Source organism: Lupinus angustifolius, chromosome LG13, assembly GCF_001865875.1.
Source record: "Lupinus angustifolius cultivar Tanjil chromosome LG13, LupAngTanjil_v1.0, whole genome shotgun sequence".
Classification (NCBI taxonomy): domain Eukaryota; kingdom Viridiplantae; phylum Streptophyta; class Magnoliopsida; order Fabales; family Fabaceae; genus Lupinus; species Lupinus angustifolius.
In genome coordinates, this window is record NC_032021.1 from 1,049,247 (window position 1) to 1,067,916 (window position 18,670).

The following is an 18,670-nucleotide window of genomic DNA, read 5'->3' on the forward strand; positions in this document are numbered from 1 at the left end:
ATAATAATAAATAAATAAAAAGCTTAATATTTATGTACAACACAAAAAAATTTATATGATCAATCTAACATTTATCATTTATTTATATTATTTTTTGTTTAAAAATCAATGATGATCAATTTATGAATATTGTGTGATACTATATATTTCATTTTTATATATTTCATTTTTGAATTAGAATGTATTTATTGTGTTTGGTGTACTTTATATTATCTGTTTTGTGTTTATGATAATGTTTAATTTAAGGTGGGATATGTGGTAAATTAATGTATTGGTGATGGAGTTACATGAGTTTTATACATCATTAATGTACTATATATTATTCATTTTTTCAACCATTATTTCTTCAAAAAAAAATATAAATAAATAGTTAGTTTAATGAGAGTGTATAAATACAGTAATATAAAAAGATATTGACCCTGAGCTTACAGGGGTTAGCATGCTCTTCATTGTTTATACCTGATCTCATTTCTCTTTCTGTTAATTCTAATTCAAAGTCGAGGTTATATGCTTGTTCACTGGATTAGGGAAAATGTCTCCCCTTCGAATAGGATATTATAATGAATATTAAAAAAGAAAAATATTTCAGTTTTTAAATTATATGAACTTTATAATTTTCATTTATATATTTATTTATCATGCTTAATATTATTATTCACAATGATAAAGATTGATGTTATACTTTGCGTTTTTTTATTACAAATTAGTTCAATTTTACCAATTGTTTTAGAGATTGATGAGATATTAATTGTCGTACTATAAACTTGGTGCTTTTTAATGATTATTTGAATTCTTTTTGCTAAAATAATAAAAATACAAATTAGTAAGAGGCTTTGAGATTATTGCGAAAAATATAAAATAAGAGGCATTGTAGTTGACACTAATGCGTTCATAAAACATCCTTGTACAAATGAACAAGCCATTAAGTTAGTTCATAGGTAAAGTGGCATGATATTGACCTTAATGTGTTCATAAAAGAAAATTTTAATATCAGAAAGTACATCATCATCTGTCTCATTTTCTATATCTCATTATGTATCAATCTAATTGAAAATTGTCATATACTTAAAAAGTAAAATCATAAAAATAAAAAATAATTTATTTGTATTATTTGGTGATATTTGATTAATTTCATAGGATGTAAATATTTAGGATATAGGATGATGATTCTTAATATCCATATACAAAGGAAGTTATAAGGTGGTCTGAAGGTGAATAGATAGGACGTAGGAATGAAGTGTAGGAGATTGTGAATTTGAGTTTCAACATAAAAAAAAAGTTATAAAATGATTTAATGGTTAGGGTGAAAGAGATTGAATGTAAAATATCACCTGCAATAAAAATACTAATATACTAACAACTACCGATAAAAAAATCCATATACAAATGAAGAAACAAATGAGTTAGTTCACTGGTAAAAGTGGCATGATATTGACTGTAGTCACCCAAATTCAAAATCCGGCAAATACATTTCCTTTATCAATATTAAAATTGTGCTTATAAATAATAATTGAACAAGTAAAATGTATTCAATCATGGTGGGAATAATTTATGTTGTAGATTGTCTTCTCTTAAGGTTTGTCTTTTTATATTTCAAAGCAGTGGGAATAATTTATGTTGTATATTGTCTTCTCTTAAGGTTTTGTCCTTTTATATTTCAAAGCAATTTTAGAGATACAAGAAATGAAAGAGGTAGAAGATTTGAGAAATTGTATGCCCATAGAAAATTAGAGAAATAATAGATACCATATGGTCATAATAATAAATAAATAAAAAGCTTAATATTTATGTACAACACAAAAAAATTTATATGATCAATCTAACATTTATCATTTATTTATATTATTTTTTGTTTAAAAATCAATGATGATCAATTTATGAATATTGTGTGATACTATATATTTCATTTTTATATATTTCATTTTTGAATTAGAATGTATTTATTGTGTTTGGTGTACTTTATATTATCTGTTTTGTGTTTATGATAATGTTTAATTTAAGGTGGGATATGTGGTAAATTAATGTATTGGTGATGGTTGCTTAGAATTATATAGTTTTTTTGTAAAAATTAAATAATGTGAAGGGCAAAATAGGAAATGAAAATTGCATCATGAGGAAAGTTATTTCAAGTTTTGGCTTTATATATAGTATAGATAATATAATCTATAAAAAAAATTCTACATGAGTATATAAATAATAAATCTATGAAAATTATAAACATAAACTATGTATTGAATATTTGAGTTCAATCTTTAGATTGACTTAAATAAAACCTTGGGAAAAATATATAAAAATCTCATATGTTTAATCTCTCTAGTAGGTCATAAAATTATTTTTCTTCATTATCATCCCTTAACACTACCTTTGGTTATATAAAAATGAGGAAGAAAGAAAAGTGCATTTTTCATCATTTGGTTCCAAAATTAAACAGGGAGGAAGAAAAAAATATGTATGGGTCCCACAAAAAACTTTTTCTCCATAAGTTGGGAAGAAAATAAAGGAAGGAAAGAAAACCATCAAAAATTCCAAATTTGCCTTTCATCATGAATTGAAAAACAATAATCTAGATGAAAATAAATACAATGTATTAATTTTCTTTGTTTATTTTCATTTTTATATGAAATTAGTTAACTTAATTTTATTTTTGTTGTTTTTGAGCTCACAATTAAATAGTAATTGTGTATGTTAAAAGATGAAGTGAAAAGAAAAAAGAAATATCATTACTTCTAGACAAAGTAACAAATAATAAATAAATTACAAAGACAAAACACAAATATGTAGAAGTGAGGTGATTAAAAATATAAAAGTGATTATCGAATATCAGTTATATTTTCTTCTAGACACACTATTGTGAAAAAGATGTATGTAAAATGTTAATGATTTTCTTTGAATTTTATAAACAAATATTGTTATTGAACTTAGATGATATGTTACTTAAAAAATATTAATTAATATTATTAAAAATAAATTATTTAGTTATGTAATTTAAAAATTAGATATCTATATAATTATATAGATATGATGAGGACACTTATGTCTTTTTCAATACATTATATATAAATGTGTTTTTCTTTCCTCTTACCTTCCTTCCATTTTCAATCATACCAAACAATAAAATTATCATATCATTTTCTACTACTTTTCTTTCCCTCATTTTTCTTTCCTTCCATTTTCTTTCTTTCTACTTTCATTCAAAAACCAAACATAACCTAAGAGTTATAAGATTCACATAATATAAAATTACTAACAGGTGAATAAGAAAATCATTATCATCATACTCATACCAATATGAACAGTAATGCATGTAAACCAATATTAATTAGGACAGAAGGAAATTGTCCTAAGATAACAAATTAATGAATAAGAAGAGAATAACTAAATTTAAGAGTTAGAATAGAGCAAAACAGTAAATTTGATAAATAAATTAAAGTTAATTATTTTTGGTACTATCAAAAAGTATCATTTATCTTATTTACAATAAAGTAAATCATTTTTCTCCCTCCTAATAAATATTACTTTTAGGAATTGAATAACTCACCCTTTAATTTTTCTGTGAATTTAATGAAGCTTTACATCATTATGCCAATATTTTTTAGTTAAAATTAATTATTATAAGTAATGAATGAGTGACAAACAACATCAATTAATTAATGATAAATGATATATTAATTATTTATTTAGACTAACAATACATATATATTATAATTTATAAATTTTTTTTAACCATGCTCCCCGTGTAATAATGAATTTTTTACATGCTCCTTTACATGGGAGGTTTTTTTTGGGTACATTATTACATGGGAGGGTTTTGTTTGAGTTTTAGTTGATTTTAAAGCAAATAAATAAATAATTTTGATTTATTCGTGTTAGCGCGATTCAGCTTTCGCAATTTGGCACTGAGAAGTTTGCACCTTAACCTTTCAGGGATTCAAAGCTATCTGGCATGGAAGATCACAACGTTTCGATTTTTCTTTGATTCAATATAACTTCGCACTGATAACTATTTTTTTGAAGCAATGCGTAGAGAGATCTCGTTTCTCGTTCAACCGCGATGTCTCCTTCTCTTCCTTGTCCTCTCAATCTTCATCGTTTTCGCTTTCTCTGCCTCTAAACTGGTTTGCCCCTTTTATTTAACCATATATTATTATTTTATTGCTATTGCCACTGTGAATATGATTTCACTGATCTGAGTTTGTTTTTTGTTTGAATTTGCTTTCACTGATCTGAATCTTCGATTCCAAGCTTGTTTTGTGTCTTTTCTTCCTGTAGTAACTAGTAATTATCATTTTATGTGACGATATTGTCAAAATGAGAGTTTATGTCTTTAATTTTTCTTTTATTGTCTTTAATTGTGTAAGTCGATTCTTTAATTCCAAAAGCTGAAGCTGCTAAATGAAACAAATGAATTATATATCTGATATACACTGTGGCTTGAAGCAGGGATAATACATAGATCCATCATTACTGTGTTAAGTAACATGGCAAAAGCTACAGATAGTTGAGGTGAGAGGCAATGTGTACTGAATATATGAAATCGAAACTCGAAAGTGATTGAGTGTGTATAGTAAGCAAATCATGTAGCTTATATTAGACAAGGAAGATAACTAGGTAATAATCAGTTTGCTGACTCAGCAAACTACTCTAACTAACTACAAACTTAGCTAACCAATCTTGAACCATATTCTAAGTTATAACTATGTTAATGTAAATTCAAGTTCAATTTCGAGTCATTTCATTCATGTATATAATATTAGAAGTTTGACATTAGTCAATGGATTCAAAGTTCAATCTTCCAACTGTAGTTTAACAGAAATAGTTCTGTGTATATTTTCCATGTATCTCAGCTTAACAAAGTGAAGAGTTTAATGAGGACTATAAAAGCAGGGAGATACACATAAGTGTTAGTTCCCATGGATATTCCCTTTTAGTCCTAGTGAGGGGTGTTTGTAGGGTCCAAGGTAAGGGTTACATTTGATGCTTATAAGAGGCTATGCATTACAGAGAGATGTGATCGAAAGTGGTGAGGTATGAGAGTTGAGAAGGATACTAGGTTGGGAGGGCATATTATGGTCACTAGGTTGTGAAATAAATAGACGAAGGATGGTATATTGACATAACAATCGTAGGGATTTTTTTGGGTCCCAGGGTAACAAATACTGTAAGAGTATTCTATATATTTGATTTCAATTTGAATCTTAGCACTCATTTGCTGAAATCAAACCATCATATTTACTGTTTAAACTTTCTACTTTCCAGCTTTACTATGGGCATTCCCTGCTTCTTGGAGTGTTTGTGGGATATGTTGTAGTTTAGAACTCCATCTCTATTTAGAAAAATCTGAAGTCATGTTTTGCAAGGTTAAGAGTTAAATTTGTTATTTGCTTCAGTGGTTGTGGTGAACTCTATCTAGTGTAGGCTCATTGGTTAAGCTGTATAAGCACCATTGTGAATACACATTAAAGCTTTTTCTTGCGTTATATTATGTTGTGCACCTGCATCGACCATAACAGTACAATATATACAAAACCTCTCTTCTATATCATCTTATTGAAAATTGATAGTTAGATCACTTGTGAAAACTTTCGGCTTATGATTTCCATCTTTATTTCTTATCGGCTTCAGTTAATAATAAACCTTCACCTTTTCTGATGTAGGCTGAGGAGAAAATAGAAGAGAACCCTGAAATTACACACAGAGTATTCTTGGATGTGGATATTGATAAACAACATTTAGGTTGTTGAGCAACTATTTTTTGAAACTTTACCTATTGCTATCATTTGGATCAATTCAAGTTACTAGGTGTTTTCATTAGAAAGAAGATATGGAAAGACAGAAGCAACAATTATCATTAAAAAAAGTTTAAAAACATTCAATTCTTCTTCCTGTTTGCTATTAACAACCTGCAATAACAATAACTTCTGCAGGTAGGATCGTGATTGGATTATATGGCCAAGTTGTACCAAAAACTGTAGGTAAGTTATTGATTCTCCATTTCAAGTTATTTAGTTGCTTTAAGTGTGTGTCTAAATTTCTATTTTGCATGAATCAAGGGCCAACATCTTTAAAAGAAATATTCTATGGGCAGTCCTTTTCATTCACTGTTTATACCGGGTCTAGACTTTCAGTATAGTCAAACTTAAATCTGCTTGATGAACCTAGCCCATAGTTTATGCAATTTACATACAGTCACACTTATATATTTTATAACCTTACATTTTTTACTGATTTAATATTTTCTGTCTGCAGAAAATTTTAGAGCTTTATGCACAGGTAATGGTAATCACTTTTTCATGTTGTTTTAACCTCTCTTTGTCCTTGCACTGATAAGGTGTATTCCATGTTGAGTAGGGGAGAAGGGCAAGAGTGCCAGTGGCTTAAAGCTTCATTACAAAGGCACACCACTTCATAGGATAATATCTGGTTTCGTGATTCAGGGCGGGGACGTTGTTCATCATGATGGCAAGGGATCTGAATCTATCTATGGTGGCACCTTTCCTGATGAGAATTTCAAGATAAAACATTCTCATGCTGGTGTGTAACATCATTTGCTTGGATGTGTTCATTTTTAAAATTTGATGTTTTTCTTCATTTCATTGACATTTTAGTTTATTCCTCGGTTGCAGGCGTTGTCTCTATGGCGAATTCAGGACCTGATTCCAATGGTTCACAGTTTTTCATTACAACAGTAAAGGCCTATTGGTAAGTTTTTATGTCTGGCAGTGGGTGGTTTGGGCAATTTATTGACCAAGGCTAAGCTCTTGTCTGAGCTTTAAATCTCGAGATATAAGAATTTTTTATGCAGTCATATTGAGTTCTCAAAGGTTGTGAACAGTCTTTTTAAGGCAGCCATTATATACTTTAGCCATTTAGTGTTTGGTAATCCTGCATTTAGAAAGATACTGCTTTCAAAATTGTTTTTGAAAAAGCGAAATAAATGCTTATTGTGCCATCATCACCATCACTAGAGATGATATCTCTTTACATGCAAACATTCCAGGTTGGATGGAGATCATGTTGTCTTTGGGAAGGTTGTCCAAGGCATGGATATTGTGTTTGCAATTGAAGGGGGAGCTGGAACCTACAGTGGAAAACCCAGAAAGAAGGTAGTTATTGTAGACTCTGGAGAGATACCCAAGAGCGAGTGGGAAGAGGAACGTTGAACTTTCTCATTACAGTGACAATTTGATTTCTTGACTTAAAAAATTGGTTTAGGTATAGAGTCTGATTACTTTTATAGAGTCTTAGCAACTTTTGAAACTTTTCATAGTCTGTGTTCTTTCTTCTTCTTCCGTGGATTGTATTTTTTAAATCACCTTTGTGTGTATTTCACACACATAAGCACAAAGCTGTTTGCTGTAGAAAAAAGGGAAAGAACTTTAAGGACATTCTCTTGTTTTGTTTGAATCTTCTGCATGCAAATTTAATTTGCTGTGTCTGCCAATTTTGTTGCGAGTGTGGTATGTTCAATTCTACGGCATGCCAGAATCCATAAAGCAGAAAGAACATGCTAGTCCTGTTTATAAGAATTTAAAACCTCTCTTGAAGCTTGTCCATGATAAAGCTGTTGTACAGAAAGTTGCTTTTTAAAATTTCTTAAACTCAGTCTTAAGGGTTGAGGTTAATATTCTCTCTCTCACACACATATAAGAGATCAAGGCTCAAAAGTATTAAGTAGTAATTCTGATCCTGATATATTAAGCAATCTGTTTTTGTATACAGATTTCATAATCCTTGTTAGGATGAACTACTAATTCAAATGATTTGAACTAACGAGATCTCAAGGTTATAAAATAAGAAGAGGAAAGATCAGCATGTTTGACTCTGAGGTGGTTATTAACTTTCTTAAGAATGGGCCATTTGGCATAAAAAAGTGCAAGCCAGATCCGTATCTGACTTCAATTAACATGGGCAGCACATTTTATTGACAATTTCTGGCACTATAATAACTTAATAAGAAAGGAGTGGTATAATACGTAAGAAAGAAAAGGTCATAATATACGGAACGCAAGAGAATATACTCCCATTGAACTCCTCTACCTGGTTTCTAACCTTTAAACCCTATCAACCAACTTAACTTTATCAATGTACTTGCTCTTAGACAAGTCCCTAATGACATAATCTTGTTAAAATTGAATGTTCTCCCTCATGTCACGAGGAACAGAACGATACCGTGAAAAAGTTCTCATCATTTAACAGTATACTGAAAAATAAATGTTGGATTTACTCGGTAGTTTTACCCAGTCTCAAACCACAGAATCACTCTTAGAAAGTAGAAACCTACTGCATTATTTTATATTTTATTTTTGTTAACCCACGTTAGTGCCATTATCTTCTCAAAACGAAAAAGAATAAAAAAACTTCATAGCCACTTTTTTATCTTAAGAATTTCATCACTAACTTCATTCAAGTTCTTTGATCGATCCAGAATAGAAACCTAGAGAAAATTAGATTTACAAATTACAACAATGGAAAGTGCCACAACGAGTGTTAGATTATGACAGTCCACTATCTCTTCATTGAACTAAGGACTCTTCTTCTCTGTCAAATATGAATATAAGCGAGGAACCCAACAAACCCAATTCTCTATACGACACTTCTTCATCACACCCTCTTCTCGCGAATCTCCCATATCCATCATCATCGTTATCTTCACCATTCGATGAAAATGCCTCAGACTATGCCCCTTACCTACACATCTCTTACAATCACGGTCCTCGTTCCTTCAATGACCTTCATTTCCTCTTCCTCTTCCTTCTCTTCATTCTCTCCACCTTTGCCTTTGGTATCTTCGCTGTCTTTCACCACAACCCCAATTACTCCACTCTCTCTTCCTTCTCCTTCGACCCCAACACTTCCTCTTGTGTCAAACCTTCCATTTCTACATCATCTTTCAATTGGGAGGTGCTGGTTTCTCTCGATTTTCATTTTTCTTATTCTCCGAATATTGTGAAGGATTTGACATGGACAGTCGTTGCTACCTTCATTTTCAGCTTACCCATTTGCTGTTTCATTCTTTTTTCACTCAAGCATTATACCAAACACCTTGTCTACGCATCGATCCCATTCTTTATTATCATTCCTATCTTTCTCAACGTGTATTGGTTTGTTGCCTGCACTGTAAGCTCTAATTGCAGCCACGCGTTCCCTCTTGGGTATCGGATTTTGGTGCTGGTGTTCATCTTTTTGATAATTGGGATCATCGTGTGGGTCTTGGTGGTGAATTGGTATCGGATTGAACTCACTGTGAGCATAATTGGGGTGGCTTCCAATGCGCTTTCGAGGAATTTGGGATTGTTGGGGGTGTTACCTTGTTTGACAATTGGGCTGGTTGTGTATTATGTGCCAATTGTGTTGTTCATGGTGTTTGCAAGGTTTAATGGGAAGGTTGTGCCGAAGCATTTACATGGTGATGAATATGATTGCGTTTGGAAGGAGGATAGTTGGGTGCCTGCTTATTTCGCGTTGGCGATTCTCACTATGTTGTGGTCGGCAACGGCTATGAAGGAAGCTCAAGTTTATGTTATCAGTGGGACTGTTGCTCATTGGTATTTCACCAAGGAGGATGAAACTCGTAGGCGGGGTATTATAACTTCTCTAAGGTGGATATCATTTCATCCTTTTTTGTTGTTCTTTTATACCTTTCTTGTTCATGATTGTTGTTGCTTATTATTTCCTTACTTGTTCTTGCATATTAGATTGTGATTAGTGATGGACCCCCCGAGTCTTTGGGCAGTGGGGACAAAAACTATACAAATGTTTATGTGGGGGGAAGGCAACAAAAAAATACAAATATCTAACACTACAAATGACTATCACGTGTGGAACATGATCACAGTTGCTGTAAAAAAATAAAACCTTTTTCATACTAGGTAGGATTGATTACATGAATATATCATCATGTTATCAAAAAACCAAGTAGTCATGAATTCCATTTACTTTTCAATGGTTTCGCCTATAGCTTTTATTAGTCTCTTTCTACCTCCAAGCATCTAATTATGGTATTGTTCGGCAACACAAACTTGTAGTTTTTTAGGTATCTTGTAGCTTTTTGAATTAGTCAATAAAGTACTAGAGTCATTCAATGAACAAAAATTGAAGGGTCCTTATAGCTTTTACCCTTCAAAATATTTAAAAATTACATTAGTTACCTCTAACTAAAAAACCAAATTATTACTTTTTAGCCATTTTTAAATTTTAGTTAGTTACAAAGCTAGTTTTAATGAACAATTCTAGTTTAATAAGCTATCTACACAACTACAAGCTTCCAACTACCGTCAAAGCTACAAACTACTTTTGCCGAACAAAGCCTATACATCCATAAAATAATCATTATGCAATGCACTCAAATTTTAGGTGCCTTCCTACGTATAACAACATTAGTCCCACTAGGTGGGTTAGGCTACATGGATCACATAATACTTTATCGTAAGTCATTTTCATTGACAAAACGTTAATATCTAAGTCTAGGTGTCGTCCTACATAGGTAGGGGGAAAAATACTCTCAACAGTAGAAGCAAATAATCATACTATTCTTCATGGTAGAACAATCATATCAAATTCCCGTGTTCTTGATGTCTATACAGCAATGCTATTGCATAAATTTGTACACGAATGTTCGAATGTTTAGTTTGAGAGTGTTTTCTTTAATTTGATTCTCGTCATTATTAATTTGTTGCTTATGAAATTTCCATAGTGGAAGACTGTGAGTACTTGTGATGTTTCTTGTTGCTTCCAATTTTACTCATTCCCTATAACTCCTTGGTTGACAGATAGGGGGAAAAACTGAATATAAGTATATGATTGTTTCACATTTAGAAAGACATTAACTGTGAGACTTTGGCTGGCAGAAATGCTTTTGGTCCTTCTTCTGGCACAGTATGTTTATCAGGATTGCTATTGTCTGTTGTTCGAATGGTGCGATCTGCAGTTGATAATGCAAGACGAGAGGATGCTACTGGGATAGTGAACCTTGTATTACAGTGCTGTGTTAATGCCTTACTAGCAGCATTTGATTTTCTTAATAAGTTTACCATAAACTTTGCTGCAATAACTGGCGAAGCTTACTGCTTATCTGCAATGATGACATATGAACTTCTTAGACGTAATCTCCTCTCCGCTGTTTTTGTGGAGACCATCTCATCTCGCCTCTTGGCTGGAATTGTCTTTGTCCTCTCAGCAATATACACAATTGTGGTATGTTGTGTTAATCATTCTCTTTTTAATTTTTATGCGTTGCATTTGAGATTTGCTACTAGGTGTTAGTTCTTAGTTTAAGTGCAGACATAAATTCAAACAAGTCCTCTCAAAGCATGAAGCATGGGATAGGTGGATAACTGGCATAACTATCTATGGTTGTAACCTGTGGATGATGATTATTGACCATAACTTGCAATGCATTTTTGTCATTAACTTTTCTGTATGTTCACGTGGCCGCCATGAGTTATAGCTAATTTATGTTCTATTCTCTCTTCCTTTTTTGTATTTGTTTTGGTATGAGGATTTAAGTTGCATAAAACTTCATTTCTTATAAAACTCCTGGCATATGATACCTTAATCATATAAACCTTTTTTAAGCCTGGGGCATCTCTTGTTTGAAGTTTTGGAAAAGAAAAAGAACCCCAGTTCTTTGGTGGAGTTTGGTATTCTATTGGTTTCGCAAATTTTTACGAGTTTGCTTCACTATTTTAATCATTTTCTGTTTCTTCTATGTACATTGGTCCTAATTGTTTATGTCTAAGCAGGTCTGTGCTATATTAAAAGGTGTGACTAATCTTGGATCTGATTCATATTCTGTGGCTGCATTGGCTTGGGTGCTGCTGATAATAGTGTTGGGGTTCCTTGTGCGTGTGCTAGATATTGTAATCGACACGATTTATGTTTGCTACGCGATAGACAGGGACAGAGGAGAGGTTTGTAAACAAGACGTCCATGAGGTTTATGTTCACTTACCCATTAGTAGAAGTCTAAGACAATCCATTACTAGAAAAACTCTAGGTGTGTAAATTATTCTCATGATTCAAATATTTTTGTGGACAGTATGTAGAATTGGCTCAGCCTATTGTGCATACTTGCAACTGTATTTCTATTTTGTTTTATAATTCACTGAATGAGGGAAACAATTAGTTGATTTATATTTTTAATGCAACATGATCCTTGTATATTTTTGTGGGGATTAAGTTGCACAGGTTACATGATTTTTTTTTGCTTGATGACTTATCAAAATCTGTATTACTTTGATAGTTCTTTCATTTCCTGTGATTTTTAGGGGCCTTGATAGATCCTTTTCTAATCTTCTGGTTGTGAACACAAATTTGTGTTAAGTGAAGTAAATTAAAAATTGAACAAGGTATTAATTTTTGTTTGTCATACGGTCCATTATTTCTTACCAAATCAAACACATTCAATAACAGAGGACACAGGAAATTTCACCATGAAAAAAATTCTAAGAAAGAAGGAACATAGTGATAACATGCATTTTGAAGCTTTATTGGATTGCTGCAAAACTTGTTTGGTGAATTTGTTCTCACTCAAGGCCCTTGTCACCTGCACCTTTTCTTCCTCAACAGGGTAGTTGTCTGTGGAGAAAGTTGTTTTGCATTTATGCTGTATGTCTCATACTTATTGGCGTTTCTACTTTTGATTTTTGGTTTTAATCCAATTCAACCATACCTTTCCCTTCAGCTAAAAGGGAAGCCAAAAAATTTAACTTTGCACCATCTTCTCATTAAAAATGGCCACTTTATTTTCTCTAATTGCTTAGGCTTCTCTTTGCTTGGCAGGTTGGTAAAGGAATGTGATCAAGTGATCATATATAATCATAGCTTCAATATGTGCAGTGAGCATTACTCAATAAAGAGAGTCTGCCTATGCTTCCTTCAATTCCATTTAACTTGGGGTAGACATCTGCTGTCCCAAAACAATGGCCCACTCCATATGCCGCTGCTTATGATTGGTCAGAAAAATGATTAATTATTAAAGTTTTAATTTAAATATATTTTTTCAACCAATCATAATCATTGACATATGGAATGACACATACTGTGGGACAACAAATGTGGTACAATTTAACTTGTAGGGCACAGTAACCTCTGAGTGGAGCTGCAAAGTTCAATAGTAATAATTAGTCAAAATTTATGGAACCAAGCCTGGTGGTTTTAACAAGTGTCTCGAGAGATTCTGATGGTAATATACATTAGGCCATTGTGTGTTATGTGACAACTGGTTCAAGGATAGGGCTTGCTATTGGTTTAGTGGGCCTTACATTATAGACAACTTCTACACATGATGATTTGCTAAAACAAGCTAACCAATCTAGCTCTGCAATGAAATCCAAAGTTGACTTAAAAAGACAGCAAATCTAAATGCTTCAATTTCTAGATTCATTTTTATCCAAATCTAAATGATTTTCTCTGTCTGATCTTGTTGTGCATTAGATCTAGACAGTATAGATAATTCTGAATCAGAATGTGCAAATAGCTAGCGTATACCATAATTATGGATTTATGTAAAAGTTTTATCTACCCTTTACTTCACCAAATGCAATTATTCTTAGTTATGAGTGTAAACAATAATAATCGGAATATAACTGGCATTGACAAGCAGATATACATTTAATCAAATCAAAACAAGAACCAAGAAGATAAAGTTAGCCTAAATTATATGCTTTTTCTGTCAAATCCCGATGATAATTATAACATAAAAGTGAGTACTTACATGCAGAAGGTTTAATAACATAAAGTACTTGATTCAGGTAGAAATCATGCACAACCATCCTCTTCTAAACATCTTCTATGAATATTTATTTACTTATTGTGCGTACATGGGTACATATTAAGGATTTAGAAAGAAAAAACTTTTTATGAGAACTAAAATTATCAAACTCCAAAAATAGTAATATACTTTTTTCTTGATAAAAGACTTATTTCTTTAAAATCCTAAATATGTGTCTGAGTATACAATAAAACACTTCAATCAATGAAGAAAATCTTGGTTTGAGGTAGGGAGGAAAAAATGGGAGCACATGTTATGTCCTACATTTTGTTATCACTCTATATGCTATAAGTTATGATTGGTTTAAAAAAATATATCTAAGTTAAAAATTTTACTATTGAGTATTTTTCTGACCAATCATATCTCATGACACATAGAGTGTCACAATATTGTGAGAGAAAAGATGTGGTCCCAGAAAATGACTAATGGTTCCGGAGAAACCATTACTGGAATATGATGAGGATGATTTTTTTTTAAATATTTCTTATTTATTTTTTAATAAAAAATAACATGTTTTTTTACCACGTGTCTTAATCCTATCCAATAGTGAGGATCCCAGGCCACAAGTTGCTGGACAAATCAGGAACTTATAAAGTCAAGGAGAGGGCCATCCTATTGATGGAAATGCCTCCCCAGTGACCTGCATAATCCTCTGATGCCGATGCTGCCTATTCTCCTGGATTTTAGTATTTGTAATCTACATTTCCCATTCCTCCCCATGAGCTAGAGCAATGCATTGATTCCTGAAAAACTTGAAATTTTGATATTGAAATATTAATGTTGAAAACATCCCAATTATAAATCACATTTTCTCATGATATCTGCAAGTGTGGTGCAATGTAAAAATAAACACAATTTAAACCCAAAGTCCGAGTCATTGCATATACATGTGAGAATTTCTGCCACCACCTCGATATGAACTATTCCTAAGACAGTGGTTGCAGTATTAACTGTATCTGCTTCTTTTTCTTAGACAAATGTGTGGGAAAACTCTAGTTCTTGGAGCTTGAAATCTCCAAGTTATAACAACCACAACAATATAAAAATAAATAAACATATGATGACCAAGTTGGCAAGGAAACTGAACCGTAATTGGCGAAATGTACATAAACTGGTTTGTTACGAGATAAAGCTTAGTGTTTTTTCAACCTTGTTTGCTTAGCTTTCACGCAAAGACTATTTTGAGGAACAAAAAGTGTTTGGATGTGTGAGTGTGTGATCCTAGATGGGACCATAGTATAGTATATAGTGTATGTATTTGTGAGTGAAAATATAAAGCAGAGTAACACAAATGTTGCACCAAGTAGCAATTGCCATTGATTATGAATAGGAGTTAGTCAAATAATCAAAATTGATTTCTTGGTACTTGCACATTAGTTCAACTAAGTTCTGCTCACTCATCATACTTTCAATTATTTATTCATACTCTTCATTACTGAATTAGTATAGTTTTATAAAATACAAATAATGATTTTGTTGATGTGAAAAAAATATCATTAGTTATTTGGAATCTTATATATAGAGAGAGAAAAATGTATGCACCGATAGTATATTAGTTTTATATATCATTATTAAATTGTTGACTGTTTATATGTAATTATTATTGACTTTTCAAAAAATTAATTCAAATGAAAATAGTGAATAATGTATTAACGGTATATAAGTCTTTATACTGATAGTGAATAAATATTACTCTCATATATATATATGTGTGACATTTATCAAAACAAAAATAATATGCATTAACATTTATGTTCATTTTATATTTAAAATGTTATTATATTTTTAGGAAATAATCATTTCTCTCTCATTATTACAAAAGTCTCACTCGTATATATATATATATATATGATTTATGTTTACCACATAACTTAAGTGGACTTCTTTTAAATGGTTTAATATCCTCAATTATGATAAAAGAGTTATGGAAATTCAAATAAATATTTTGATACCCTTCATTTATTATTTAATTATACACTATTCTAGTTCCAAATATTTTTTTATATATATTCCTCATCTATCTGTTTTTTATTATTAGAAACATAATGTTCATTTTTTTCCTCATAGCTAATCTCTTACTTATAATGTCATATTCTTGACTTCTTATTTTTCTTTCTTAATTTTGAGAAGTAGATGAGAATAAAATAAAAATGTTGTAGTCAATATGCTATTTTTGTTTTACATTATATTACAATAAGGTTCTTTTTCATCACTAGTATTTTCCCGTAACATGTACTTTACCCTAGTAAAATATTGAATCTCAGTATTATCTTTAATATCTTTAATATTGAACTCATTACATGAAACATGTATTGATGTAAATAAAATGGATTTTGATTAATTTCATGTATATGTAAGAATATTATTGATTAAAATCTTTATTTATGCACCTAACCATATACCATGAAATTATTCTCTCACCGAGGATATTATAAAAAAAATAAACTAATGTCCAGAAAATTTTGTAAGGTCGAGTATGTGATTATGTCACATATCGTTTTACATATTCAATGAATAGTGATATTTATACACCTATCCATATTCTATAAGTAAATGCTTACATCTTTCACATGTTTTCACTAAATAATGTTATCCATACAATTTTTTTAACATATATCAATTCATATTAAGATTAATAAGTGTTACAATGATATTATTCGAGGGGACAGATTTTGTGTTAAAAAGATGGTGCTTTAACCTCTGGAAAATAAAATTTATACATATTCCTATAAATCAACCTACATATTATGTATAATGTTTTTACTATGTATGATGATTTGTATTCTAATTTTATAGGAGAATATAATATTATTTTATTAAAAAGTATTGATACTATTTTTCCTTTTTTTGTTATTTCTTAAATGATGTCCTTAAAATGCCATTAACATTGCTATTTATAATTAAAGCACTTATATTTTAACTACGATAAATACTTATGTTTTAATTCCACTTGATATTGAATTCCAAGATGTATGAATTGCAATCTGAAATCATACTCATAAGATTTCAGCAATTAATGTTGTAAGACATAAAAATGTATGTGTGTGTAGATTCTATACATTGTGATGGAATATTACATTATTCATATTTAGTAATTATTAAATTAATACAAATGAATTATATATGATGTATTACTTGCATAATATTATGAGTGTAATATCTATATATTATCATTATAAAGATTTATACATATTCATTATATCATCAATCATTCATTTCTACTTCTTGCATAATATTTCACCCATGTTTTAAACTTCAGTTGAATATATTATGAGAGTAATATTTATATATTATCATTATAAAGATTTATATAGATTCATTGTATCATCAATTATTCATTTATATTATTTATATTTAAAAATCAATAATAACTAAATTTTAATGGTGAATGATGGATTCAAAATATAAAATACTTTTACATTTTAGTACATTCATTTTTCACTTATATTATATTATTATATCATGTCATACTTATCACTAAGTTTAAATCATTAATAGTTCCATGGAATAATATTAGAGAAAAATTGTATACACAATGTAAAAGTTTTTTAGATTATTGTTGTATCATCTCATTCATTTTAATCACTATTAACTTTTTGAAATAAAAAAGTAATCTAAATGAATAGTGATTAATGTGCTAACTGTATATAAATCTTTAATAAAATGTGATAATGCACTAGCTATATATACATTTTTAATAAAAGGTGATAATGCACTAACTATATATACATCTTTACACTATCACCATATAAATTTTACACTCATATTATTATGGATTTAATATGTATACACTGACAGTTTAAGTGTATTTTACACTGTCAGCAAATTATCCACCATTAATTTTTAATTATCATTAACTTTCAAACAAAAATAATATAAATAAACAATAAATGATATAACAATGTAGAAAACTTTACACAATCAATATTAATATTTTAAACTCTATTATTATATCCTCGCACACGTAACAATGATTAAAACTTCAGTTCAATATTTTGTATCGGGTGAAATTTCATTTTTTTCCTTATATAAACCTTTGGGAGGTTATTTGTCAAAGAGTGTAATATCTATGTAATGATAGTATAAAAATTTATACACCGTATCATCTATCATTAATTTAAATTACTTAATTTAAAAAGTCAATAATAACTAAAAATGAATAATAGATAATATAATGACAATTAAAAACCTTTCAACGATCAATGTATACAGTTTTTCTAAACAAACTAAAAATGTATAAATGTATAAAATATTATGCATAATCTAGGACAAAAACGTAAATATGAAGAAACACAATGGCATTCTCAATGACCCCTTATGTATATAAAAATCCAAGTCCCCCACTCTTTGAGTACTAAGAAGAAAAAGAAAAGATTAAGTGGTTCTCCTCCTCAGATAACAACAATGGCGATGGCTTTCAAAATGGTATTGTTTTATGTGACTTGCTTTGTAGATACATGTTATGATTAATTCTAGGGTTGATATAGTGTTATTATACATATTGTATAGTTTATGATAATGATAATAATGATTAATGTTTGGTTATGAATTAACAACACATTGAATAGGCTACTACTGGTATGTGGGTTACGGATGAGTGTAAGAATTCATTCATGGAAATGAAGTGGAAGAAGGTTCACAAATATGTTGTGTATAAGATCGATGAAAGGTCAAGGCTTGTGACCGTTGATAAGGTGGGTGGTCCTGATGAAGGGTATGATGATCTTGCTGCTTCTTTGCCCAATGATGATTGTAGATATGCTGTCTTCGACTTTGATTTTGTCACTGTTGATAATTGCCACAAGAGCAAGATCTTCTTCATTTATTGGTATCATTCATTAATATCTCTAATCTCAATCGTATTATTCATCATATATATATATATATATATATATATATA

The 18,670-nt window shown here is 30.3% G+C and overlaps 3 protein-coding genes across 3 annotated transcripts in view; all 3 read left to right on the forward strand.

The window, feature by feature from the left end:
- Nucleotides 3,861-7,426, forward strand: LOC109325987 (peptidyl-prolyl cis-trans isomerase CYP21-1-like). Its single transcript, XM_019558639.1, has 7 exons — nt 3,861-4,115; nt 5,655-5,733; nt 5,925-5,972; nt 6,247-6,270; nt 6,349-6,531; nt 6,624-6,699; nt 6,998-7,426. The coding sequence occupies exons 1-7, from the start codon at nt 4,017-4,019 to the stop codon at nt 7,158-7,160; spliced, it is 672 nt and encodes a 223-aa protein (XP_019414184.1). The 5' UTR covers nt 3,861-4,016; the 3' UTR covers nt 7,161-7,426.
- LOC109363349 (CTL-like protein DDB_G0288717) lies at nt 8,333-12,161 on the forward strand. Its single transcript, XM_019609585.1, has 3 exons — nt 8,333-9,599; nt 10,848-11,193; nt 11,742-12,161. The coding sequence occupies exons 1-3, from the start codon at nt 8,548-8,550 to the stop codon at nt 12,000-12,002; spliced, it is 1,659 nt and encodes a 552-aa protein (XP_019465130.1). The 5' UTR covers nt 8,333-8,547; the 3' UTR covers nt 12,003-12,161.
- Nucleotides 18,089-18,670, forward strand: part of LOC109325234 (actin-depolymerizing factor 5-like) — a 1,268-nt gene continuing 686 nt past the window's right edge. The window contains exons 1-2 of the mRNA XM_019557447.1: nt 18,089-18,195; nt 18,339-18,598. Coding sequence (XP_019412992.1) covers nt 18,175-18,195; nt 18,339-18,598 — 281 coding nt within the window. The 5' untranslated portion in view covers nt 18,089-18,174. The remainder of the gene's footprint in view (nt 18,196-18,338; nt 18,599-18,670) is intronic.